Source organism: Pyrgilauda ruficollis, unplaced genomic scaffold (assembly GCF_017590135.1).
Source record: "Pyrgilauda ruficollis isolate IOZ18807 unplaced genomic scaffold, ASM1759013v1 scaffold15, whole genome shotgun sequence".
In the NCBI taxonomy this organism is placed as follows: domain Eukaryota; kingdom Metazoa; phylum Chordata; class Aves; order Passeriformes; family Passeridae; genus Pyrgilauda; species Pyrgilauda ruficollis.
In genome coordinates this window covers 12,685,200-12,712,421 of record NW_024513654.1, presented here as the reverse complement: position 1 = coordinate 12,712,421, position 27,222 = coordinate 12,685,200, and the positions used below count along the sequence as shown (strand labels likewise).

General features: G+C 40.8%; 1 protein-coding gene across 2 annotated transcripts in view; it reads right to left on the bottom strand.

Annotated features, from left to right (window-relative positions):
- The window catches only part of SLF2 (SMC5-SMC6 complex localization factor 2), a 29,402-nt gene extending 5,725 nt beyond the window's left edge, over positions 1-23,677 (bottom strand). The window contains exons 1-17 of one of the 2 annotated variants that reach the window (XM_041461505.1): positions 23,434-23,677; positions 18,296-18,339; positions 17,667-17,821; positions 16,407-16,464; positions 14,587-15,731; positions 11,431-11,513; positions 10,349-10,459; positions 9,909-10,076; positions 7,866-7,968; positions 6,387-6,462; positions 4,972-5,113; positions 4,436-4,544; positions 3,640-3,813; positions 2,971-3,146; positions 2,239-2,326; positions 1,616-1,741; positions 716-793 (exon numbers count right to left, since the gene is read on the bottom strand). In XM_041461505.1, coding sequence (XP_041317439.1) covers positions 716-793; positions 1,616-1,741; positions 2,239-2,326; positions 2,971-3,146; positions 3,640-3,813; positions 4,436-4,544; positions 4,972-5,113; positions 6,387-6,462; positions 7,866-7,968; positions 9,909-10,076; positions 10,349-10,459; positions 11,431-11,513; positions 14,587-15,731; positions 16,407-16,464; positions 17,667-17,821; positions 18,296-18,339; positions 23,434-23,543 — 2,946 coding nt within the window. In that variant the 5' untranslated portion in view covers positions 23,544-23,677. The remainder of the gene's footprint in view (positions 1-715; positions 794-1,615; positions 1,742-2,238; positions 2,327-2,970; positions 3,147-3,639; positions 3,814-4,435; positions 4,545-4,971; positions 5,114-6,386; positions 6,463-7,865; positions 7,969-9,908; positions 10,077-10,348; positions 10,460-11,430; positions 11,514-14,586; positions 15,732-16,406; positions 16,465-17,666; positions 17,822-18,295; positions 18,340-23,433) is intronic. The other variant, XM_041461506.1, reaches the window with a different exon arrangement.
- Positions 23,678-27,222: the final 3,545 nt, after the last annotated feature.

Genomic DNA, 27,222 nt, shown 5'->3' with positions numbered 1-27,222 from the left:
AAATCTAAGTAACATACTGAGACACCTAAGCATCCAAATGTAGCCAAACATTACTGGCTTATGTGTCTCAAACAGTCCCTGTGACAGATTCTTAAAAGCCAAGAGTGATTCCACAGGGCACAAGGTTTACACAGACACCTTGCAGCAAGCAACTCCCAGCAAATGATCACAGAAATCTGAACAGAAATACTGAAAGGCTAAGCAGACAGAATTACTTAGAAGAGGTTCACATCACATGGCAAAAAGGAACTGCCACTACAGAGAAGAGCTACAGTCCTGCTTTAACTTGCTGCACTCCAGCACAGGAAACTGAAATGTGCTTGAAAATATTTTACTGGATATATTTGAAATGGTTTTCTCCCGGATTGAAAAACTTCAAATTGACTTCCAAAGTTGATAGAATCATTTGACTTAGAATTTCTGTGTTAAGTTTATCTCCAGATACTTTCTGGGAAAGATTAACACAACAAATGCCTGCTCTTTCACAGCCTTATTTCTGGAGGTAGCTCCATTCACAGAAACACAGAAGAGAGTTTTCTCTGCAGTAAACACACAGAAGTTCTTCTGCATTTACCCTGCCCAGAACAAAAGCTTCCCCCAGTGATCTTACACACTGGTGATCTTTCATCACACGATAGCTCTTACCAAAACAGATTAAATGTGCATGATAAACAACATTTTAAAATCTAAGGGTCTAGCTACTAAAGTTACTTACCCTTTGACTAGAATTTACAACATCAAGGAAACTGGCTTCACTGACTAGATGAAGGAGGACATAGATTAGGTAGTATACCTGGAGAGAAATCAAAAGAGCTTTAGCAGTGAAAGCACCATTTTTTAAACTCTTCACATCTAGACACGGAATCATCTCTGCTTTCTGGAAAGAATCCTCCAACAGCCAGGCCTATGGACAAGTATATCCACGTAATCTGCCTAAATAACTAATTTGAAACAGTATACTCACATATTAAAAACATTTTAAACCAGTATTATACTGGTTTAAATAACCGAAGTTATTTAAAATTGTGGTTTTACAAACTGAAAATTAAATTCAGCAGTTGGCTTTATCTTCCCATCTTCTACCCCCAGATCAAAACACTTGCTGAGAGATTCCATGATAACCCCTTAAATAACCAAATTCAAATATTCAATTTTTGGATGGATGGAAATACTAAATCTTTTTAGCACTTCTTTGAGAGAAGATATTGATAGAAGATTCACAAATCTTTTTCTGAAGCCTGAAGGTGAAGGTTTGGCTCAGCACCAAACAGTTTTCTCTGATTACATCAGAAGAGAGGGAAGATTGTCTTCTGATTACAGAAGTAGAGACTCAAGACTTCCCTGTGACTTCAGAAAATCTGACCACTTCCCTGTTTGTAAAACAACCAGTACATGTTCCTCCATGATACGTTCCTTTCCTTCCCCCATGACTATAACCAAAATTAATAATATTTTAAAGATGAACAGTAACAAAACTGTATTTACAGTTCCACACACAGAACTGTTACAAAGTAAAAGAAACATTCCCCAAATTGTATAAAATATATACTACTATATATAAAATATAAAAAGATGAATAAAAAACAAAGGAAAAAAAGCACTATTGCCTATATACCTCATGTTCCAGTTCTGCATGAACTTCATCATCTTTGTGCTCGTTCTGCTCTTTTCTCATCTCTCTCATCTTCTTCAGTAGATAAGAAGGTTTCATACACACCAGAAAGTGATGCAGAAGAAACATCTACAGACACAAGCATTAACAAATTGGACTGATTTACTAACAACAGAAAATTGGAAAATGAGTGCCACTACAGTATTACTTATCCAGTAGAAAAAGAACAGAAAGGGATTTTTAATTAAAAAGGACGTTTCCATGCTTTGAGTAATTTTTGACTATTAAAGACTTCAGTGTTTGTACACTTTCTCAATAAAAGATCAAACCTATGAAAACAGTGTGTCTCCACATGATTACAAAAGGAAGACTCAAAGAAGTGTAGACCTCTTTCCAATGTCTAAAACTAATGTTTAGGCATATAAACAAGCACAAGCTGCAGAATATGCAAATTACACACACGTGCAAATACACTTTTAACAGTAATCTAAACAGAAAATTATTAATTGGTCATTTGGCAACGTTCTTGAGAACAGGCTTACAATATTAAAACAAAAAACACAAGCATACAATACTTATATTTTCTGAACTTCCAAATTCTACAAAGACAACACATGTAAGCATACCTGCTTGTCACTGTCATCAGGTATTTCTACATGCTTTCTATGAAGAAATTTTGCAATTATCACTAGGCTAAGGCGCCTCTTTACTTCCCTGAAAAACAAAAAAAAATTATTTCCCTTAGAATTTTTTTAATCCACAGTTTCTACAAAGTATGTGAGGCTATGCAAGTCTTCCTTAGACATGAACCTGCTTGCAACCATTAAACTGGATTTTCTGAATATAGGTGCTATATAAACCAGTAAGTAGGCTAGTAAAACAGAAGTATACTTAATCTCATTGTATCTCAGCTTCTGCACAAGTAAACAATGCTAGATACTTCTCTCCAAGCCTGAAGTTAATGACTTAACTAATTCTGCTCACTCAGTTACATCATTTACTAATTTCAAAGATACAGAATTCAGAATAATGCTTAGAAGCAGACATGAATCACCCAAAGAAAATTTAAAGTTTGATCACTCAGACAAGAATTAGAGTGATGGATGTCAGAACCTGAAGCTAAGCCTTCCTGTGCTACAGTGTACCAAGAACCCACAGCCCAGAAACCACACAAAAGACTTAACAACGCTTTTTCACAGCAGAGGTGATCAGGAAGTTATACGTGCACACCAGGGTGCATCTGTAACATATGAGCAAACAAATCCCTTTTTTTTTTAGGTGTCATTGTTCAGGCTTTGAGGTGACACAAAGGAAGCAGCTGTGGATGACGTGTGCTGCTGCCACGGCCGCGGCATTACCGTCCACGCGCGACGCAGCTGGGCACGAGCTGAACGAGCCACAGGAGGTTGTGGGGGCTGCTGGAGAGCTCACTCACTGACAGGCACAGCTCAGACATCTTCAAAAGAACAACAAAACATCCTGAAACTGAAGAAGGGCTGTTCGCTGTATTTGCAAAGGAGCACACACCTACTCCCTAGAAACACAGGCAGCACAAGTGATAAAAGGAACCGATCTAACAAGAGATGACGTGCATTAAAAAACGTCTGCGCTGCACCAGCAGGTGAGTCTGCCAAATACAATTTAAAGTAGGGTAGTTGAGATCAGAATGTTTTTAATGACAGCTTACCCGCATATGCAATAATTTCTTCATTCTTTCAGACTGCCTTTTTAAACATACAGCTGTTTTAGCACACATAATCTTAAGATAAACAAACTTGTAGAAGAGGACAGGCAACTCAATGTCATGCAACAAAAACCCTCTCAGTATAGCCACCCACTTCCTAAATCTCACAGAAACACAAAGCTTTGAATTTTTCATATTATATGTACTATTATTGAAAATTCTATATTACATTTTCAGCCAATACTTTTCTGTATGTCAAAAAAGAAAAAATAAAGAAAACTTCAAAACAGAAGTTGCAGTTTCACAAATCCACAAATCTAGTACAATAAATGTATGAAGTTACCTTAGTATCCCAGTCTTTTATATTCATCAGAAGCTTGAAAAAAAGGCACTGAAAATCTATCATAAAAGGTTTTAACTGTTTCTCCAAGCTTATTTTAAATAGCAATATAAGCAGCAGCCATATTTCTTGGTCAGTATATCCATCACGAATTACTGATGTACAGAAAACTAGAAACTTGAAAAGAAATACAAAGCATTAAAATATGGAAATATTTTAGCTTATTTTGAAGCATGACGAGAACTTAAGTTTTCCACACTCACATTAAAATGTACCTCAAATGATCTACTGCTTTGGCAACACTTGTCTACTAACATGTCCCCATCTCCCAGTAACACCACCCTTTCATTTTAATACCTGCTGGAAACTCATTTTTGAGCAATAGCAATATTACCCAGACACTACTGGAGCAGGAAGGAGCTTTCTTTAGTACATAACACAATCCTCCTTTAATTGAAGGAATGGCCAGAAGATTTTCTAATACTCCAGTAATACTGAAAACTGAAATCAGTGGATAGTTTCTTCTCTGTGAGGGAGCCAAAATTTCTATGAAGTGCCACAGCTGTGAAAGGGAGGCAGAAAAACTCTGCAGTTGTGAGTGAAGCCAACAGAAGACAAGCAACGGAAGTTTGCAAAATGCCTGCAATAAACCCTGCTGAATATGAAGCTGAAGTCTCAGGATAGCATCTACTCAAACACATGCTCAGGACTAGATTGCAAACCCTATCCTCCCTCCCAAAAGAGAAGACACAAAGAAAAGAAAAGAAACACAGCCAAAAAACCCTTTGAGTTTTCTCACCTTAATCACATTAATTAAATTGTTTTCCAGTAGACTGGGGAGCGCTGGACTGGCAATGGCCTCATCTCCTCTTGGCCGTTGTTGACTCACTGATTCCTGCACCTGACTTCTAATAGAAGAAACACAATCTGAGCAAAAAAAAACAACAATTCAAAAGCCCACAAAGGCTCATTGACATCAAACTGAAGAAAAAAAAAATCCTGTATGCCTTCAAATCAAAATAATCCTCAGTTCCAGAGCATCTAACACACGCATCTAACTCAACTTAGCCAATTACTTTGCCCACCTATTTAGCCAGTATTCCTGCATACCTTCATTAGGAAGATGCAGGACAAAGGACAAGGCTCTGGTTTGCTGAATCCTTATCTAGAAGGCATTGTTTGAATTCCAGGGTTATTTATTCTTACTAAGACCTGAGCAAGAACTTATCGAGTATGGGAAAGGAAATAAAGAAACTTCTGATTCTACATTCTAAGCAAAAAAAACTTGCTTTCACAGGATCTAGGCAAAAAAAAAATCAAAAGGAAAACACTTACAAAATATCATGCTCGGTGAAGGGGGGTTGAAGATGTTGCAATGGAAAGAGAGATCTGAACCCAACACCCATATTGACAAAAACAGTTGATATATCAGCTATTGAAGGAATCCATGGTTTAAGCTGCTCATCACTGATGGAAGCTACAAATAAGAGACATGCAATGGTTTAGCATAAATTTAGTTCTTAGCATTAGTTCCTTTTAAGGGAAACAAATAAGCTTAGCAGTTGGCATCAATTCTACCAGCTCTCATCTCAGAGGAGTCAGTACATTAAACAGTAAGCTTATTTTCAGAACAAGGAGGGAGGAAAAAAAGTCTAATACAGTATTTTACACTAGGGAAACAACTTGCCTACATAACAGTTCAATTACTTTCAAGTTCCACCCATTTTCTGTCATAGTTCTCTTTCATCACAAACAGCAGAACAAGCAACAAGGCAATATTTTTGTCTAAGAGAACACTAAATTACTGCCTGTGTAGGCAAAGGTAAGAGGGTGTTATCACAGTGGGACTAGAAGAGAAGCTAAGTAAGATTTGAAAACAAGCAAGTTTTCTGGAACAGAAGTGGTAAACAAGGAACTCCCAGCCTTAATTGTTTGAATGCTTATTCATTATCTTGAACTGTTCATTCAGAATCAAGCCTAATGCCAGCAAGGCATAAAATAAAGGAGGCTACATTCCCTCTGATATCAGCTCTGATTTCAAACAAGAATTAAAATACAGGGTACAGTTTGGACAGGCCTGAGCAAACACTTCAAGAGAACCACATTACTTTAACAATGTCAACTGGTAGTCTTAAATGAATGTCACTTTTGATGGATCTGAATGAAAACATGGAGAACATAGAAAGAAACTTGTAGTGGAGAAATATTTGAGTACAGACAAAGGAAGAAGACAAAACATAGAAGATATTAGCAGCACTGTGGGCTGAAGCAGATCCTTCAAAGTGTTTCTGTGCAGGTGTATGATTCACCTCATTTTTGTCATCTGTCTGGAAAATAAATCATGAAGTGCTACATACTGGGAATGACAATGTGAAAAACATCTTGTAATTCTTAAGCTACAAATGTCCACATCATCCAAAGTAAAAAATAGAAAGGAGGGCAAACTTTTGTGCAGACTGAGCTTCTCTTCAGGTCAATTCTGTTTGTGAAATACCAGGAGTGAGTTTAAAAGGCTCTGTACTGGATGCACTACTTTGGAGGTATGTGCCATACTGTGATACAGGATGCACACACTCAATGAAGGTCAGCCCCCAGCAGTTCTGCATTACATTAGTAAAAATAGAGCCCAAATTCCAGCCAAAATCACCCAACAGAACTAGTGCCTTTTACTTCCTCACTAACACTTTTCTAAACTGAAGAGAAGAGAGTGACCACTCAGGTGGTCAGTTTTCCATCCTTCAAATACTTACAGTTTTTTAGTGATAACTCCATCAATCTGTCTAAGATCTTGGTGGAAACACAATGGTCAGAATGAATAGACATCATCTGTGAAGAGGGAAGGAGCTATGCATCAAAAACCAAGCTGCATCATGGCATCAGTTTTCTTTTAATTAGAGAAAAACCCCACAAAAACAACTCCAAACTTCCCAGCAGAGCAAAATCAGTAACAAATTTAAAAACAAACAAACAAGCCTCTTAAGCAAGATACACCAATCAGAACAGAATACTGTGAACATTTATTATTTCAAGCAGTGCAAAGATGATATGAATACTGTAAAATTAATTATTTACAGTATCAGAATGCTGTAACTCCATGTTGGTTTACAAACAAGTTCTGAGGGTTAGGAGAATAGAAAGTATCACATACCCCTTTGGAACCCATTTGTATCTGTGATCAAACTGAGCTCCCTGAACAGGAGTGAAGGCAACAGAGTTAACTACACCCTTTTCCAGTCACAGACAAGTTGGACATATGCAATACTAAACCAAAACAATGAATTCTTAGTTTTTCACATAACTCTTAACTACAAAAACATGACTATGAAGTACAGTTCAGGTTTCTTGGAGCACTTCACTGGCCCAACAAAAACTCTTTCTCCCCCAAGTGCTGGACAGTTTCCTGCTCTGTAAGTGATCTCAATTGGCTCACACTTCTTCCTTATTAGTGGACCACCAGAGCTCACAGAAAGGGGAAAAGCAATTTTTTAACTGGCTGGAGGGAAGGACACGGAAAAGCAAAATGTTTTGCTTTTGGCAAAAGTAGAAAGCCAGTCAACAGACTGAAGCTGCAATTACCCAGGTGGTCCAGATTTCTTTTTGTTTCAGGTGAAGTTAGAATGTGGCAATTAAAAACAGAATGGAGACTGGAGGGAGGCATTTCTGTGAGTAACAGCACTGTGCAAATTCCTGGTGATTCAGACACTGTGACAGATATCTTGAAAGGAGAGAGTCACCACACTTCCTTTGTGAATGACTCCAGGCTTCTTCCTGAGCCATAAGCCTTTTCCAAATGAAAATTATCTGATAATGCTGGTATCACTGATGACTTAGAAGATGATATATGTAGAAAATTGTACTTTTGCACTTTTATATACTGCAGCATGTGCTGTTTTTCTAAGAGTGAAAGGAAACAAGATTAGCATTTGCTCATGATTTAGCCCACAGCACCTCTCCTCACTTATTGTGTCATTTTTCAATGCACTAGCATATATGAACATGGACATGCAGCTTTGCATTCACTCAGTGTGGAGAAAAGGCTCTCAGTTGTTTTACCCCTAGTGACAATCAAAGCATTTCAGATGGGAGAACAAATTACAACCCGGGGGAAAATATAATGTCTGATTTAAAAGTTGTTAATGGAAGAGATTCACAAGCTGCTTCAACTGGCTCCAGGAAAAATATCAGACATGCACAGAGTCATGATAACTGCATGAATAGCACAAACTTACCTGGAACAGCCACTTCAGAATTGGTATGGGACACAATGTATCACGGTAAGCAGAACTTAGAATGCCATTAACAACTAAAAAAAGTTGCTGTGTTACACTAGAACTGTAAGAGAAAAATGGGGGCAAGGAAAGAGGATAGAAATTGATTAGTGGTTGCATCATCACTTTCACAAAAACATATGAACTTCCTCACCCCTCAGATCATTATCAACAGCAAAGAAAGATCTGAATATGCAAAACAGATGTTATTCTTATGTTATTACTTATATAAAATGTCATAGTAATCAAGCCTTGATTTTTAATAGCAATCAACTTTACAAATGTCCTTTAGAACAAATATCTTTCTCTGTATAAAGCCATACTGTACAGTCTGGAAACATCTGTATTATTAGGAAATAATAGTTTCAAACAAACATTGATTTACACCATTGGTCTATGAACCACTATACCTGACTACACAGACAGCCTGCTATGCTCAATAAGACTATTAAATAAGATTTTTAACTGTCCAATGACCTTCACCAACATTTTCAGAATAAGAGTGGAAAAAATACTGTTTTCAAAATTTTTAAAATTTCCTTTTAAATAAAGGGTCTGGAGGGCAAACTAATGTAATTAAAATCCCACAGCCTAATCTCACTGTGCAAATCTGTGCGGTGCAAACAGTAGCTGTTGGGATAACAAAGTGTGCCATTGCTATTACTGAATTATTGGAGCTTTAGTCACCCAGATGAGTTCACTTGGTCAGAGCAGGGTGCTGGTAGCACCAATTTCATGGGCTCAAATCCCACATGGACTATTCCCTGAAGAGTTGGACTTGATGATCCCTGTGGGTCCCTTCCAATTCAGGATATTCTAGGATTCTTCTAGGATTCTTCTTTAGAAAGTTAGGGATGTCATAAGCAGCTGAATTAAAGATATCCAGTTTCCCACACACCCTTCTTTAGTCTCCTCTGTTCTCTCTATCTACTAAATCAGGTAACTCTGTCGAGAGATCTGTGTCCTAACTCCTGCATATACCCTCTGCCTGCCTGACTGGTAAGACCTCCATGTGCCAACTGGGCTGAATGCATAAGCAATTAAATCATAATTGCCTTCTGCAAGGGATGATCAGTTTAATCCTCATTCCTCTAGTCACTGATTTACAAGATGCTTTTGAAGCTCATACCCTTGTGATCTTCAAAACATTAATAGAAAGGCCTGAAGCCAAAGGAGTGTATCACAAACACCACTTCCTCAAGAGATGAAAAGTCACTCTCCTCCTCTTCACACCCGCAGCCATACATACACATGTACATAAAATCCTTTAAGAGTAACTGAATTCTCTCAGTTCCTCTGATGCATGTTTGGAATAAAATACCAAACAAAATAACCAGAAATTTTCAGGATTTACACTTGTGGCATTAGGCAAGTATTTGTCCAGCTATCTGTAGTGTGACAGCCTCACAAACATAGAGCAGAGATGCCTGTGGGTTACGGAGCAGTTGTTTAAGTACACACAGACAGTGGCTCAGTGACAGAATCTAACAGATGTCAGACCCTGGCCTCTGCAATCCTCGTTAGATGGAGCCCCAAGGGCCAGGCCCAGCCAGGACGGAAGCACCAGAAGTCTTTCAGCAGACATAATGTAACACTAGAAGGTCACAAACAGGTAACCACAAAGGTCTTTCAGTCTGCACATGGTTAAGCTTGTGTTCATTATAACATTTCACTTCTGCTTTTGTCTCCCACAAACTGGTAAGGTTATCACTGATAGCCCAGTGTGGTAGAAACACAGAAGAGGCCAGAACAGCTGTTTTTCCTCATGTCTCATTTAAGAGGTTTTTCAAGAATTCCAGAGGAGGAAAGAAGGAAGCTTCAAATTACAATTTACTGTTCTGTAAAGCTAACGCAGAAAGGAAAATTCCAAGGAAAGGGAACCAGTCTTGCCTATTTAGTAAGACAGCTCATTTTCATGCAAAGATTAGATAGTACCTTAAAACTGCTAAAAATAACAAGAAAATTGTACAAGTAAACACACCAAAGTGAAGAGCATATTCTTACTTCACAAGCAGATATTCTATACGATTGTGAGGGACCAAGTGAAAATTCCTCAAGTCAAGGTTATGTTGAGTGAAGATTTTCCCAGCAGCTGATAAATCAAATAAATCTTCTCCAGGGTGTTTGTCAGGTATAACATAAGTTGCTACTGAAAATCTCTTTATAAACGCCCTGTAAAATTCAAAATTGCTTTTACAATTCAAACACTGAGAAGCTATTTGCTGCTTGAGAAGGTTATTTGTAGGTCATGAACACATCAGTCTTACATGAAAGCTGAATTGTTAGAATACAGTTGCACCCAAGGAAATCCACCCAACCTCAAAAGATTTTAATATGGTTCTCATTAAACATATTGACAATAGTTGGAAACAGAGAGAGGTTAGGGAAAAAAACAGCTAGAAAAGCAGAGATCAAGATTTCATTGGTTTTGGAGTTGCAAGGACCTGTGTTCTTCCAAGAGATCATCTCCACTGGCATTGTCTTCTTTTTCTCCATCTGAAGCATTGTCCTCTCTTTCTATGTCTTCCTGTAACTGTTTCGCTATTTCCTCTAACCTGAAATAACAGCAGCAGCAGAGCATACCATCACCATTTCATATTTAGAACATAATCAACAAAACCCAAGCTCTGAATGTGAACCCTGGAGTCAGGAGCCATTTATACACCGCAAAACCATGTGAGGCATTGCATCTGTGTAAAACCCAAGCATCTTACTATTCCAAGACACAAAGTGATTTTTTCCCAGAACCTAATGAATTTCCAACAGCACAATCAATCACTGGCTTGTCAGACACAAATACTCAACCAACCTCTGATAAAGTTTTTGTAATTACACAAAACTTTCGATCTTGTGGCTGAGTGTTTGCTTTTTTTTTAAGCACCAAACAAGTATTTTATTTGTTAAACACTATTAGTTACAGGAGTATCTGCTACTCCATGGGCAGTCAGCCCATGGTTACCAGGGTCAAATTCTTTAATCCAAACAGTTAATCACATAAGCAGTTAAACACATATACTCATCACCACCACTTGCCATTAATACATAAACCACATTTCACTTCCTACCCAAAAGATCTCTTGTAAGAATACTCATTAGTTCTGTTCAGTGACCTGTGTAACTACTCAGACACCCATTGCCTGCAAAATTTGGCCAATACTGAGCTGCAAATGCCTTTGAAAAAACTAGTACAGTCAGTCTACATAAATATTTCTATTTCATGCCTGACCAGCAGCTGCTAGCTGGCACAGTGACCTAAAACGAAGGCATCAGTAAATTTAGCCTGGCTCTTCAGGGGTAAACAGATGGATCACAAATCATTCCTTGTTGCTATGAAGAAGCCTGTCATTCAGCTTTTACCATTTAAGCAACACTTGTAGGTCCTGTCAGTTCAGTTGTATGTTGGTGGCATCAGCAGGCAAAGCTTAGCTTGCTGCTGATCAAACTCCATCAGTTCTGGGGAGACAAGGCAAATCCAAGCTTCTACAACACCATCCCGCATTATTCAAACCAGCTTTAAGAAACAAACCTTCTAGATTCTTCTTTCTCCTTCAAGAGATGATCTAAGCTGTTCACATAGGACACCTTGCTTATAACAGGAGTCTTCGAAAGCTGTAAATGAAATAGCAAGACATTTTAAAAAATACCATAAGCCATCAATTCATCATTAGACAATAATCAAAATAGAAATTTCTCCTAATTTTAGTATTTTACACACAGATATAAACCTAAAGGAGACCCTGTGAAACAGGATGATTATCAGTTTAAGTTTCTCAATCCCTTGACAATTTCACATAATGGTCAAATCTTTCTCAATGACTAATTTAGAAATAATTGCTTCACAGTGGATCTGAACAGTGAAGCAAGTCTCTGCATGTCTGGGGCTAACCTTCAGCTATCCTTCACCAAGAACATTACCATCAGAAACCTTTTACCTCACAACTTTACTATTATTATCATCCACTGAGACTCTGGGAATCCCCATTCTTGTGCATGAGACAGGAACTTCCAAAAATTACTCAGTTCTTTTGCTTTCAGAGTCCCTAGAGGGCAAAACTCCAGTGTTTGCTAAATGACCTCTAAATTAATCAAACAAAACAAAACTTCCAATCAAAATCCCAATACAAAACCAAATTAAGGAGGTAATAAACATAACACACAAAACGTTTTAATAAATTTTGCTAGTGGCTTGGTTTTCAGTAGCCAGTCTTTTATTCAGCTTGTAGCAGGTAACAGATTTGAAAACTTTTATGGCCATGATTCCATTCTTTGGACAAACACAGCTCTTCTGACACCATCTTGATATTCAGTCATCTCTTAAATATAAGAGCAGCATGTCTTTGTGTGGGAAATCTGCAAGACTTAGCTGATTTTATATTTGGTTAATATCTGTCAAGTAGCTGTTGAACAAACAGGGAATCAAAGCTTTATTCCAATGTACACATACATCCTTTCTTACAAGAGAAGAATGTGGATGTACACAAAAATCATGGTCATGGAAATGCTGGGATTGTTCTTAACTGTTTTGCCTTACTTGGCCATTAATTATACCAGGAACAAGCCAGCCCAATGTTGTGGTCACACACATGTCCCACAAGCATTGGCTGCATGTGTTTATCGGGTTTAACCATTAATCACGTGTCATGTTGGCTGAGATTGTGAAATACATGTGAAACCACACAAGTCTGATCTATAACACTCTTGATTACAGAATCATAAGAACACATAATAATTATGGCTGCTCAACATCTGCCCACGGAGATGGTAACTCAGCCAACAAATAAACCCTATCAGAGATTGAAAGGCATGAGGTGAGGGGAAGGCAGAAGAGAGAATTTATACAGGTATTCTGCTATTTGTTTTCCACTTTAGAAACTGGTGATGGGCTGACCCCAGCCAGCAGCTAAGCACCACACAGCTTGGTTATTTCCCCAGCCAGTGGTGCAGGGCAGTGAAAAGAAAAGCAAGAAAAGCAAAGAGAGAGAATTCATAGGTTAAGATAAAAATAGTTTAGTAAGGGAAAAGGCACAAGCAAGAAAAGAAAAAGCTATACAAGCAGTCAGTCAGCACCTCTGACAAGCAGAGGGATGCCCAACTACACTCTGAGCAATGGCTACATGCCAGACCAAATCCCCCCACTCAGATTTTGATTGCTGAGCATGACATTATGTGGCATGGAATATATCCCTTTGGTCATTCAGGGTCTGCTTTCCAGGCTCTGTTCCCTCCCAGCTTTTTGTCTGCTCTATGGGGGCAGCACAGGAAGAAGACAAAGCCTTGATGCTGTGCTAGTGCTCCACAACAGGTAGAAAACTGGTCTATTATCAACACTGGTTTTGTCTGAAACACACAGCACCATACAGCTGTTATAAAGAAAATTAATTCCAACCCAGCCAGGCTCAGTATGAAATCTCTTTGTTTAAATACAGCCATTTCCAGCCTGTACCAACTGTCAGGACTGCCACACTAAGACCCACTGCAGGACCTTCCCTGTTAAAACATCATTTTACAATAAAACTTCAAAACCACCACCTATTTGACAAGCTCTTATTGAACAAATGAGCTAATTTTAAAAACACCAATTCATCACCATAAAATCCTGTATACAGGGATTCAAAGACATAGTCTATGCCTTGTGATCAGAATTCATTCAGCTTTTTGAAATCCTAAAATACTTCCAATTTCCATGAAATAGAACCTCAAAGAAAAGACCACACTTACTCTCTCAGATCTCTGCCAACCACAGACTGTGGCAAGGCTATATGACTGGAGTCTAGCACACAGACCTCTAAATGTCTACATCAGATTCCTCCAGTTAACTTCAGCTCATCAAAACCTTACTTGACTAGGAAAACAAAAACATTAGACTGCACACATTTTCTAAACGTAGCCTCCTATCTTTGGGAGGGTGAAACAGCAAAAACAGAACTCCTAAAAACAACCAGGAGGGATAGAGCTAAATCAATCTGGCTGCACAAACCATCTTTCAGCCATTCCCAGGACAAGCACAGAAACAAGCACATCCCTGCTCCAACTACACTGTAATTGTACAGCAGCACAGGACCCTTAAGCCAAGTAACCAGTTTTGCAGGCAAATAATTCTGAATTATCATGCATTATGAATAAGGGAGAAAATCATATAAAAGCAGATAATCAGCTTTATGTTGTGTTATCTCATTATACTCTGCAATAGCTTTAATGGCATAATAATGAGAATCAGCAAGAGGTGGCTGAGTGTTGGTACATTTTTGACTAAAATTAATGTAAAGTAACTATTACCAATCAGTCACACACATCCTGACTGAATAGGTACTAAAGACTACTGGACATCTCAGCTGCTGGAGCAGCTTGTCATTTGTTTATAAAACTGAGCTAAATAGCAGAAATGAGTTCTGTGGCACACCTGAACAAGCTGCTGTCTGTATGTGCCAGATGGAACAGGTGAGGTTGGAGGCAATTTTCTTTTTGAGTATGAGATGTCTCCATCAACTGGGCCTCCATCTGTGTTTTGGTGGTATATACCTACTATATAAAATTTTATTCTCCTAAATTTTGAAATATGGGGTAATAACCTACGACCCACTGGGCCTTGCACTCTGCTAAAATCTCTATTATTTTTCTTGCAAATAACATCTCTAAAAGAATACTTGAAAGAATGTCTTTTTCTGGCTTTTAGCCAACTTACATGAAGCTTCAGTAATGGAGTTACAGTGTCCTGAGAAGCATTGTCAAAGGAGTCTTCCAGGGTTTTTGCCTGTGGTTTGAGACTCTGCCTGTGGTTTGAACTAAGCATTCTTTGCAGTGGCATTAATGCTTCCTCTTCATCATCATCATCTAGAATGGATTCCAAAATGTCATCTTCACTCTCAGAGCTGCTTTGCCATTTTCTGCTCAGCTTGGACTTGTGTGTAGAGTTCCTTTTAACTTCCAGCTCTCCTGAGGGTTGCGAAGACTCATGGCTGCTGTCCACAAAAGGCTCTTCCAAAGGCCATGAAGGGGGAACACCTTTGCCAGTCTCTGGGGACAGTCCAAGTCTGCCAGAGATTTCCATTCTACAGGAATCAGAAGTATTTTCAGAAATCTCAGGGACTGCATTTGAAAAACTGTTGCTGGGTTGAATACTGCATCCTTTATTCCGTTCATGTCTTTCTGGTCTTTTATCTTGCTCTTTCCTAACATCCAATACCTGAGATAAGCCAGCAACCTGGAGAGGGGATTTCATACCTTTTGTTTGTGTTAAGTAATGGGGAGAAAGCAATACAGTACTTTTTTCCTGAGAAAAAGGAAGGGACTTTTCCAAGGAAAAGCATGAGTTAGCCAGCTGCAATTGATTCTCTTTGGTATCCACAACAGAAATGTGGTTATTTTTAGCAGGACTGTGTGCAGAATATGAAGGTGAAAAAACTACAGTGGAGTAATTATTTTTCTCCTTTTCATTGCTTGAGTTGAGGAATTCCTCTGAAAGAGTCAAATCATGTCTAGACAGGGCAGCAGGCTCCTTGAGTTGCAGAACATCATCATGAGGAGACTTCAAAAAGATATTTTTTACAAAGCCACACTTCAAATTCTTGCATTTTGATGGTCTACTAAAATCAGGGTCGTTCACTTCAGATTGCTCTGGACTATCTGCATCCACACTCATGGCAGATTGTTTTCTTTTCCCAGGAGAGTCTCTCGGTTTGGATAGCCCAAAGGACACCTTAAGGAAGTGTGAAGGAGCAGCTGGGCTCTTTGGTGCACCAGAGGCCATCTCAGATGATGTTCTTAATGCATGTGGAGAAGATGCCTCATGTTCTAAAACCTGTGTTAGCCTTAGTTGAGTTGGGTCATCTGTAAAGTGTTGGAGAAAAAGATAAAACATCATTATCAGGTTAAAAAAAATCAAAATAGTAACACTAATTGTCTTAAAAAACAAACATGTAACAGTTTTCCATTTTAAAAACTAACTTCTGTTTTTAAGTCAACTAGGACTAGAGCAGCAAACAGTCTGAGCTTCCACAGCCAAAGACCCGCTTTATTTTTCTTTTTAAAGTTTATCTTCCTACTGACCTACCTCAAGCTTTTCAGATTCCATTCTACCACTCACAGAACAAAATTATGTGGTTAAAAAAGATCAACAACAAAAAACCAGCTCAACTTTAGTGGTTGGTTCAACAAGAATATTCTTTCTGGATTAAACTAAAAGGCACAAATTATTAACCACCACAGAAAGTGTGGATTATCCAAAACACAAGAGAAACCATTAAAAAAAAAATCTGGGATCAAAGTTTTAAGACAAAGGAATATCACAAATTCTAATTAAGTTACAATCAACACATTTTACACTAAAATCCTAAACTACTTTTGAAGCTATTAAAACTTGCCATATATTAGAAATAATATTGACTATTCAGTAGCAATTATTGTTTTAGTAAAAGAACAATTTCAAGAAAAAAAAGCCATCAAAAATAGACATGAAGTGACGAATTTGATTAATTAATTCTATATTAACAGCAATGTTCATACCTGGGGCAATCTCCCTTGAGCCAAAAGGCATTATTTTTCTTACAGGACATCCATTTCCCTAAAAACAAAGACAGAGGGAGGAAAAAAAGTTAATTGTATACTTTTAAAAACCAGTGTTGAACCTAGCACAGAGTTAGTTCCACACAACTCCAGAAACATGTTAATGGACCTTATTTCAAGACAAATTTTAAACACAGCTGCAAAGATCTCTCCAGAACCAAATTCTATACTTTTTCCTTCAGATTAAAAGTGACCTGTAATTAAATACTACATTTGCAATAGGACCACGCCCATCTCTATCTAAATACTCTGGCTCAAATGCATAAATCTGAACTGCTCTTAACTGCAGCTTCTAAATAGAAGAAATTTGCCAGTCTGTCCCCAAAGCTACATTGTAAGAAAACACAAGATAAGGCATTTAAGATAAAGGCATCTTTTGCTAGAAAATACAATTTCAAGTTACAATTTCTATTGCATTTCCATGCTTGCATCTAGCCCAAAATATCTCCCCTGCTTTTAAAACAGGATTTTTCACTGATTGCAAAATTATTAAGAACCGGTTACCCAAGCATGACCTAAAACTTACAAAGGAATAGCAAGAGAACATAAACGCGTGTTACATTTGAAAAAGGCAGCACCGAGAATCTGATCTTACTGTGTAAAATTTCAAAAATCTAAAAATTTAAAAATTCACATGCACAATGGGTCACTGATTTGCACCTTGAATAACTGATAGAAAACATTTGTTCCTTAGAATGGCTTTACAGGATGTGGATCAGATTGTTTCAATTTCTGCTTCTCACATTCCCTTTCTCTGCAGAGAGCTTCCAGTGACAACCTAAATGCAGAATCAGTAGGAGAGCAGGCCACTGGGGAAATCTGGCTTGAGCACAGAGATGTGGTGTTCACAGTGCCATTTTTCCAGCCCAGGCTTTTCAAATATCAGCTTCTGCAGGTGAAACCCATTTGTCAGAGTCTGAGCTGGCATCTGTGAGATCCATGCAGTCATTCTTCTCTGCCCAACTATTTCCATAAGACAATGGAGCTCTCCTTAAACCCAGACACTTTTCATTTCTTTCCTTGTTCTGGCTAGGCAGTCTTTTCCTTTTTGGTCAAGGAATGCACCTGAGACCCTGCAGCAATGAGGAGTTTCTGAATCACAACTTTTGGCTGCAATGAACCCAGGGCCCTGCTCACTCTGCCATTCTCTGACATGTTCGCACTGTCCTTTTCCTCAATTCTTTTCCAAAAGACACCTACCACAGGACTCATTTGGTGTTTGGTCTGGCATCTTTTTCTTCTGACCTTCCTTGGAGAAGGTGAATTCCTTTCAAAACCTTCAGCGCATAAGACTGACAGTCCCATTCCTTCATCTTTTACATTTCCTTTGTCTGGTGAGGACAGCACAGTTCTGTCTTTATGGACATGGTGTAGGAGATAAAAGACCAATTATTCACAAAAACTATATTGGAAAAAAAACCCTAAAAACAAAACAACAAACCTTATTATAGTGTATTACTTGCTATTTTCTCTCTCTCTCCCATGTAATCCAAAATTAATTCACTTAATCATCCAGTTTTGCTACTGCCATGCAAAGAATCACATGACCTAAGATGCAGCTTCAGTTGTTATAAACAATTTGGCTTAAGCATGAGACAGAACTTGAAATAATAACTGCATCACTATTTAAAAAAATTAGTTTAAACAGGAAATTGATATTTTCAGTTGCATTATTAGAAAAAATTTTAATGTGCTCATTTTGATATATTTGGTAAGCTATACTCATTATGTTGCTGCTCCACTGTGGAATGAGACTGAATTATCATTCTGCATGCTTACATAATTAAAATTCATATAAATGTCTTCAACTTAGAAAAAAACATATTTACCTTGACTTAAAACTGGCTTGAAGAACTCCGTAATCAACTGGTTTCTGAAGAGAAAACACAACTTATCTTTATAAAAGAGCAATAATTAAATGGACATTCATTGAATGTTATATAATTAAAATACTGTAAATTATTTCTACAGATTTTCTTTCATGCCAGTTCTTATTTCTGATAAATCAGAAAAAGCATCATCATCATCTTCACCTTTTAGCCTTCACTCTGCTGGACTAATGAAGTTAAACCTGTCAGTTTCCTTACTCAAACTGTTTTCTTTATAATCCTGGCAAATCTCAGCCACCCTTCCACCTTAAACTAAACTGTCCTGAATGGGCCTGACCTCACCAGCACATTTTGTGATGACATTGTGCCATTTAACAACCTCCCCATGTCCACCAGCACTCTGAGCTGCTAACCCAAGTTAGCATCTCACCCAGCTTCCAACACAGCCACCCACAAGGTAATCACTGGCTTTGCATCAGGGTTTTTTCTCTGGCAAGAACAAGTGGGGCATGAGAACACCAGGGTGTTCTCCACTGAAGAATATCACTTCTAAAAATGGGCAGATTGGCTGAACAAGGTGCACTTTGAACAACAAAATACATCAGAATCTGCGAACTTGGTATCTTCATTTCCTGCACACAGCCTGCTAATGACTTTAAGGCTATACTGAGTGCCTGCCTTGGAAGGGTCAGAAGTTCAAACAAAGAATTGATGTGAGAACACTTGGTCACGTTGTTGCAAGAACAGCAGAGGTTGGTTCCAAGTTTTGTCTTTCTGTACCTTCCAAGGCAAAGTTACATTGTTATTGCCTGAGTAACAGTGATAACCAAGGCAAAACCTACTTACTCCAGAAACTAAGCTAACATATTCAAGTATCCATACATGACTGTGTCCCCAAAGATTCAGTAACCATTTCTGAAGTTTAGGCCAGAAGAACCCCCTGCTCACTTGTACAAAATGAAATGAATTTGGATCTAATTTTGAATCTTTAAGCTTGTAATCATCACTTTTTCATCTTCTGACACAGCTTTTGCATTGTTAGCACCTACAGAAATACAAAAAGCTGTTTAAAATGCACTGATACTTCTGAAATCAGGATACTGGCAAGCAGTGATATTTGAAGATCCTGTAACTCAGTGAAAAGGTAACCTGTAATAAGAATCTGTGAGTGCACAAAACTGGGTTTGGCTTACCAAAGAAAGCAGAGAAACTACTTGTCAGAGACTGGCTGCCTCCAGCTTGTCCCAGCTCATTTTGACATAGGACAAAATATGTGTGTTCCTCCCACATGCTACAGCAGGTGTTACATTTTGGACACCAGGCTCTCAACTCCATCAGACAGGTCTACTGGCACAGATCAGTTACCTGGTGGTAGCTTAAGCTGGTGCCTCAAAAAAGGGACCACAAACAGAAATCCTGGGCAATCTAAACTACCCACCGGTCCAGACCAATAGTGATTTTAGGGTCTGGAGTCTTGTCAGTGTTCCTTGGTTCACTGTTTGCTACCCAGAGGTGCTTTGTGGTCGTATTCACACCCTCTTCAGCTGTTTCAGGGGGAATTTCAGTTGGTTCTGTGCTCCATGTTGTAAATATGGCTGTTACTGTTCATGTACCACTACTTATGGGCTGTCCACTCCAGCTATTAATTTTAAAGTAATATTTAAGCCATTAACATTGCCTAGTCTAACAACTGTTAATGCTCAGGTTGTTAGCCCCAGGTTTTGCTATAATCCATCTCTGACTTACTCAACAGAGCCTTGTAGTTCAAGTGAAGCTCAACTTGCGGCCTAACAACTCTTGCTGCTTCTATCACTCGGCTACTTTCAAATAAGAGAAAAATTTCAGCACACAGGATCCCCTGTACTTCAGTTCAGCAGAAGAACCAAAGACTAAATGCAGGTTTATTCACTGTTGTTGCTGCTGACCGATTTGTTTGTCTGCCCCAGACCTCCTTGCACTCCACACGGGCCTCACCTGCTCTCTGCAAAGCCCTCTCCACCTCGCATTCCTCAGGACACACCCAGTGCTTGCTTGGACTGCTCTCAGGCTGCGAAATCATCCGGTGCCCAGAGCTTTCCACACCGCCTATCCTTCCAAACCATTCCTATTTTCCTAGCTAAGTGACTGTACTTCTTTCTTCCCCTCTAAAGCCCCATGTGCACATGAAGCGTGGCTGGCAGGCCACGTCTCATCTTCAGTTACCACCCAGATTCCTCTGTGCACCCACATCTTGAAGACAAACTGTGAGGGACAGAAACGTTAAAGGTCATTTTACTCAAATGCTGAGGCCCAGGTTTGCAATCTTTTGCAATATTGCTGAGGCCCAGGTTTGCACCTCACAGTGGAAGGGGAGAAGGAGAGGGTTTTTGTGTGGTGTTGAAACCTCTGATGGGGTGCCTAAGACGGGAGGGGGTGTACACCCACCACCAGAGGATGACCACGACAAAACCAGCTGGGGCTTGAGCCAGGTAAGGGACAAGGATGACAAGGCACAGATGCTGCAGAGGTGGGAAAATGCTTTTTATCACACCAATGTCCTCCCTTACACAACTGGCTCAGGTGTAAAACAACACCCCCCCATCCAGGGGGAGGTATTGGCATATTCACACTTGGGCTGAAGGTATTTACCCCTTCTGATAAAGCATATTGTGAGAAAACATGGTGTGAGAAGCACCAGACTAGGATGGGGTCATAAACCACCAAAGATCTCCGAAGTGTCCCCAGACTCATTCCTGGGGCCTTGCAACAGACAGTGTTAAACTCACCCTCTCCGAGGGAGGTACCTGGGCATTCCCACCTGAACACCCATTAACCCACTGAGCTCCACATTTTGGGGGCTTCCCACATCCCTGGCCAAGACTGCAAGTACCACTTTGACCAGCAGACACTGGAATTGCAACAATCAAGTCTCATCACTGGATCCATGATGGTGATCTCTGCAATCTACTCCTATCCTTGCTTTTTCTTTCTTTTCCTTATATATTTCCTTAAGTGTATTTTTATACTTTTATATTGTCATATTACTAGGGATAATAACCAAAATGCCTACATACCTCATTTCAATTGCAACCAAATGATCCTAAAATAAACCCTATGGGTGCATATACATAAACACCAGGTATTCAGTGTTCTTTCTCTCTAATCTACCCAAAGGGAGCAATTAACCTCAGTTACTCTGGCCTTCAGGGGCAGCTTGTAACAAAACCAAAACCCAAGGCCTTCTGCCATCTCTGTCCTTGTTTCCACAGCCACTGATTCCAAATGACTGCTTACATCCTTCCCATATTGTTCTTTTTGCTGTCTTTTATTATAAATCCAAGAGCTTTGTAACAAAATTTCGGGTTATTCCATAATTAGACAAAACAACAGGGAATGAAGGCACTTCCCTTCTTCAAGTTTAATGTGAATGAAGAGATGGTGAGTGATTATTCTTAGGTGGCTCGTTTGGAAGTGCTAATCCAGCAATATTTTCTGTTTTGTGTTTGTAACTCTGCTTTTTAGAGTGCAAGGGCTAGGAACTGTCCAGCCAAAGTTCTGTATCGTGTCTCAGACAAGGAAGTGTACTAGAAACTTCAGACAAAAGCAAAGGGTGGGGAAAAGAAAAACAGAAAAAACTCAATACAGTACAAGGAAGAAAGTGAAAAAGAACTGGGCTGTCCAACTTGCCTTTCACATACATGTGAAAGTACAGAGAGAAATATGATTTTCTATGTGAAAAACTGTTCACAAACAGTTCACAGGAGAATCTCCGCCCTTTAGTAGAAGGTTACTGTGTTCCACTCTTTTGTTAACACGAAAATCACAGTTGTTTAATGTATCTTTCTGAACCACTATACAGCTCTGGTCAACACTTTTCAGCAATATATATAAATTCTGCAAGACCTTTTACCCCAAATAAAAATTATCGCACCATATTTTGTGAAATCTCAGCTCCACTGAGACACTAAAAACCCAAAAGAAAATGCAAAACCCATAAATACATTAGCTGACCCGACAAAAGAAAAAAGCTGCACAGCCAGGTGGTGAACCTAACAGGCCTTTCAAAACTAAGGACACAGCCGGCATGGAAGAGGGAAGGAGGAAATACTTTCACTTGTCTTAAAAAACAATCCCCTAAGCATTTGGTAAAAGCTGTTACTGTTTACAATGACATTCGTGGTTATCTCTGGCTGGATAAAAACTATCCTTTAAAAAAGCTGTATGGAAACACTAGCAATAGCTCCGAGATAGCAAATTCCCATAACATAGGAATATGCTACAAAAAGCTACATCTTTGATAACACAGAGTATCTTGAAAAGCTCTGTAAAAAGAACAAAAAAAAAAAAAAATCACGACAAAAACAGTCAAAACAGAAACTTACATAATAAAACTCAGTCTTTTAGACAACTGCAACAAAACCGAAATTGCAGTTTCGTTTCACTTTCACGGGCAAAAAAGATTGCAAAAGTGATTTTTACCCTGTCCCCTTCATTTAAACGACAATGCCACCAAAACAGAGGATCTGAACAAAGTAAGGTGCTACTAACAGCATAAGAAAATTATGACTTGTCTCATTCTGCAAGAAACAACACAGCAGCATCTGAAAAGCCTCAAATCTTCGGCAGAATTTGAATCTCTAGTTAGCAGGCAAGCTTGCCCGGTGTATAAACTCTGCCGCTGGCAGCCCGGGCTCTCCCCGGGCAGCGTCCCCGGCACCGTTAGGCGCAGCTCGGGCCGGAGCAGGCTGGGAAGCGGAACCGACCCCCGAGGCTCTCGGTTAGAGCCGAACCGCCGAAGCCGCCCAGCCCTGCAGGTGGGCCGGGTAACGCCAGGGCAGCGCCCGGCCGCGGGGCTCTGAGGGATGAGCTGGAAACGCCAGCCAGAACTTAGCCGGACACTCCTGGCCAGACCCCTTGGCCAACGAACAGCGGCACACGTGCCGGCTCCGATGGGGAGGCCCCGGCCGGGCCCCTCGGCGGCTGGAACACCGGGGCGGGCTCCCGGGGATGCTCCGGGGGGTCCCGGTAACCCCCGCCGAGCCGAGCCCTGCCACCCGCCCTGGGCAGCGCGGCGCACGCCGGCAGCCGGGCCGTCCCTCTGGGCGGGCTCGGTGCCCGGCGACGACCGCGACCGCTCCTCTGCCGCGCCCCGCCCGTACCTGCAGTCCTGGGCCGCCTCTCTGCCCGCGGCCGCCGGCGTAACATGGCGGCGGGACATGGCGAAGGGAGGGCCCGGAGACGGCAGCCCCTCGCCGAGCGGTCGGGTCATGGCACGGGCGGCGCAGCGGGGCCCGAGCGGCGCAGGGCAGCGGCCGCCGCCGGCAGCATCGCCAGGACCGCGGCTCGAACGCCCCACACGGCCGGAACGCCCAGCGCGGCCGCAGGTCACGGGTGGGAGCTAACGGGCTCGCTCTTCCTTTTTCAATGGGCTCAGGCGCTGATTGGCTGAGCGGCCGCAGCAGCTGCGTCTCCCATTGGGTTCTTTCTGCAGTGAGCAGCCGGATCGTGGCTGTGATTGGCTGCTGGGGAGCGCAAGGCGGGAGCGCCGTTCCGCGTCCGAGGGAGGAAGGGTTGTTTGGCGCCTTGGTCTCGTGCCGGTCCCCCGCCCGCGCTGCCGCTTTCTGATTGGTGCGCTCGGGGCAGGCCCCGCCCCCGCGCGAGGCCCCGCCCCCGCCGCTCCCGGTGTCCCTACCGTGTTCCCCCGGTGTCCCCACGGTGGCCCGGGCGGGGACAGTCCGCGGGTTTCCTGCACGACCAGAAGCGTCCTGCGAGGAGAGCGCCACGGACCGCCACCGAGCTGCAGGCGTGCGGCTTGCACTGCGTCTGGAAGGAGATCCAGGCTGCCCATCCTCCTCCAGAGCTGCGGGACAAGGCGGGGAGGCTATAAAGTTGGAATGGCAGGAACTTTTTCAAAATCATCACTAAACCCTGTGCCTGCCCGTCCTCAGCCTGCTGTGCAAGATTCACTCTGTGCCTGGACTTCCCCCACAAAAGGCATCCCGAGTGGAATCCCGTGTCCTGCACCACCACCTGGCAAACATTTTGGACAAAATCTTGGACTAGGCAACTGAAGAAGCAGACCTGCCAGCTTAGAGAGTGCCAGTACTGCTGGCTGTAATTCTGTGTAAATTCACACAATTAGTCTGTAAAAACTAGCAGTATCAAACAGTTGCTTTAGCAGTTCAAAGCAGGCACTGTACAGATAGAAGATATTCCTTATAGGTATGTATTGGGGTTTTTGTTGGAGGTTTTGTTTAGCACTTTGCCTAAGAGTGGAGATGACCAAAGCGACTGTTTTCCTGATGGTTTTCTAGGGTTCAGAAACACCAGGAGACAGCTGACTCAAATGAAAAGGAGGGATCCACCCCACGTCTCTTCTCACACACTGCCTTAGGCTGGCCCAGGGAAAGGCTGCAAAGCAGAAGTGACAGTGACACAGAAACAGAGGCAGAGGACAAAATAAGAAAATGTTTTTTGAACACCCCAATATCTGAGTCTGCCCTGTGCTATGCACCCCACCCCCTTTCATCATGCCCATCCCTCAGTCTCTGTTTTTCAAAAGCTTTCAGCCATGTAATTTCTGATCTCTTAACTCAGCCTCAAAAGCGTAAAACACTGGCTGCCGTCACAACATGCACCCTGCTTCTTCCTTGCTTGAGCCCCTCCTACACAAATCCTGCCCCCAGCTGCGAGCTCTCTGCCCCAGGGACCACCTGTGACTGTTATGTTTTCTGGAGTGGATCCCACTGTTTGACAACATGCTTCTACACCCACTGCGCACAACACTACAATAAATCCATGTTTATGCTGGGTGAACTTCCTTGAGCAACAAATGAAGAACAGTTTGACTTGCTGTCACATAGATTTGTTTGAAAAGACAGTAGTGTATATATTAAGTACCATCAATAAAGTGTTAAAGTTTCATACCCAGTGTTATCCAGGAATTCCAGAAATATTTTTATAACACATTGAAGGAACAGATGAAATTTAAGTCCTATAAACATTTGCTTTGTCATTCAAGTTTAATACTTTAACCACAGAAAATGGCAATAGACAGAGAGGCATTCCTACAGTTAAGTCACCTGGAGTTGTAAAGAGTTTCTAAAAGACAACCAAGGAGTTGGATACAGAGCAGCTTCGACAGAACATCCAATTCCTGCTCTGGTGATGGCAAGGTGAATCCGCTTATCATGGGAAGTAAGGATGGAGTTCTGAAGTGGCACAGGACTGTGAAACTCTCCTACAACTGTGAGTACAAGAATAAAAGCAAACACAAGCAGTGAGGCCACAAAAGGAAGATTTTGCTAAGGAACCACAGGGAATGGCTGGTAAGAGCAAATACTGGTATTGTATTAAGTTACCCCCTTGAGATTAAGTGTTGTAAATTGCTTTTTCCCCGATACAGGACCCAGTCTGTGTGGAAACAGATCAACCAATATTTATTAGCATCTCTTTTATTAAATTGTTGTAGTCAACTTATTAATAGCAGATCATTATCCAGACAGTAAATTCAGTTATTCTATCAAGAGTCACACACATGCCATCACTCATTGTTACCCAGGAGGGAAGGAAAAGCTGATCACAGTGGTTTTCTCAGATACACACTGATGTGCCACTGGCTTCAGGGTCAGTGCTCAGAAAGAGAAAGGAAATGTTTAAAGATTTTCATTGTTTTTCCTGGAAGAACACAGATACTGAAAAAAGTTGTGGAACTGATGGAAGGGATAAAGCCCAGTCTCATGTGGAAGTGTCAGATATAGGCATTCATTACTCTTTGTGCTGCACATGCAAAGGGGACTGCTGAGCACTGTGCAGGCTGGGGGTTTTTAAGTAGAAAAACACCTATTTTGAAACCAGAATAATAATGTTTTCTTCAGACTTAGGCTGGTTTCCTCTGACTGAATGCACAAAGCCAGAAGCATGGCAGCACCTCACAGAACATGTCTGAGCCGAGCCTGTGTAAACTCATCAGGGTGATGCACTCTTCCAGGCGCTTCCACACTCAGCTTCCTGCCCGGGGTTGCCTCAGCTGCTCTTTGTTCCCTTCATCACCAGTTTGCTGTGTGGTTTCGGCACAGCCACAGATTACAGCAGAGTTCAGACACAGACATTTATTTCTTGGCATTCCTGGTTTCCTTTCTTTCCTTCTTTCTGGAGAAAAGATTCCCTTTCTCACTAATTCCCAGATGTTATTCGATCAGATACTCCCTGCTGTGCATTGCAGGAACCAATTTACACCTCCTTTACCAAGCAGACACTGATACCTTGACATGCAGCTCCTGGAGCAGAGTCTAAACTTGGCTTTAGGTAAACATCTGGAGAGAATATTTACGGTACCACTGTCAATTGCAATAACAGTTTAATCAGTGGAGAGGGTTTGTTTCTCAAGATTGTGAAGTATTTGTGTTTTTCAGAGCCTGCTTCACCCAGAGAATTGAAATGTGGAACTCAACTAGCACACCAGTTCCTTTTTTTTGGCTGGACAAAAAGCTGGCAGCACTGCACTGATATGTCAAGGGGACACAGTGTGTAGAAAATACCTGTCTGTACATAATAATTCTACAACATTAATATATACTTACTAATCAGTACATAGTTTGCTCACTTTAACTAACACTAATGGTTCTCCTGACACACATACCCATTCCCACAGTCATTTTCATGGAAAACTTCAAATCAGTCTAGGTCAGTGAAATTCCACCTATTCTCTTCCCTACCTTTTATTTATTCAAGTATTTCAAAGTTGTGAGTTCCAGGTCTCTCAATATTTAAAGTTTCATTGGCAATAGCCATGTAACCACACACACAAAATTCCTTTGTCATGACTACAAGTTAAAATCTGGTTTATAGCTTAAGCAAATTAAAAATGGAAATGGCCTTCACCTGTGGCTTCTTCAGCAGACATCCATGATGTTAACATTCAACAAAGCTAATTCCTGTCCTTGATG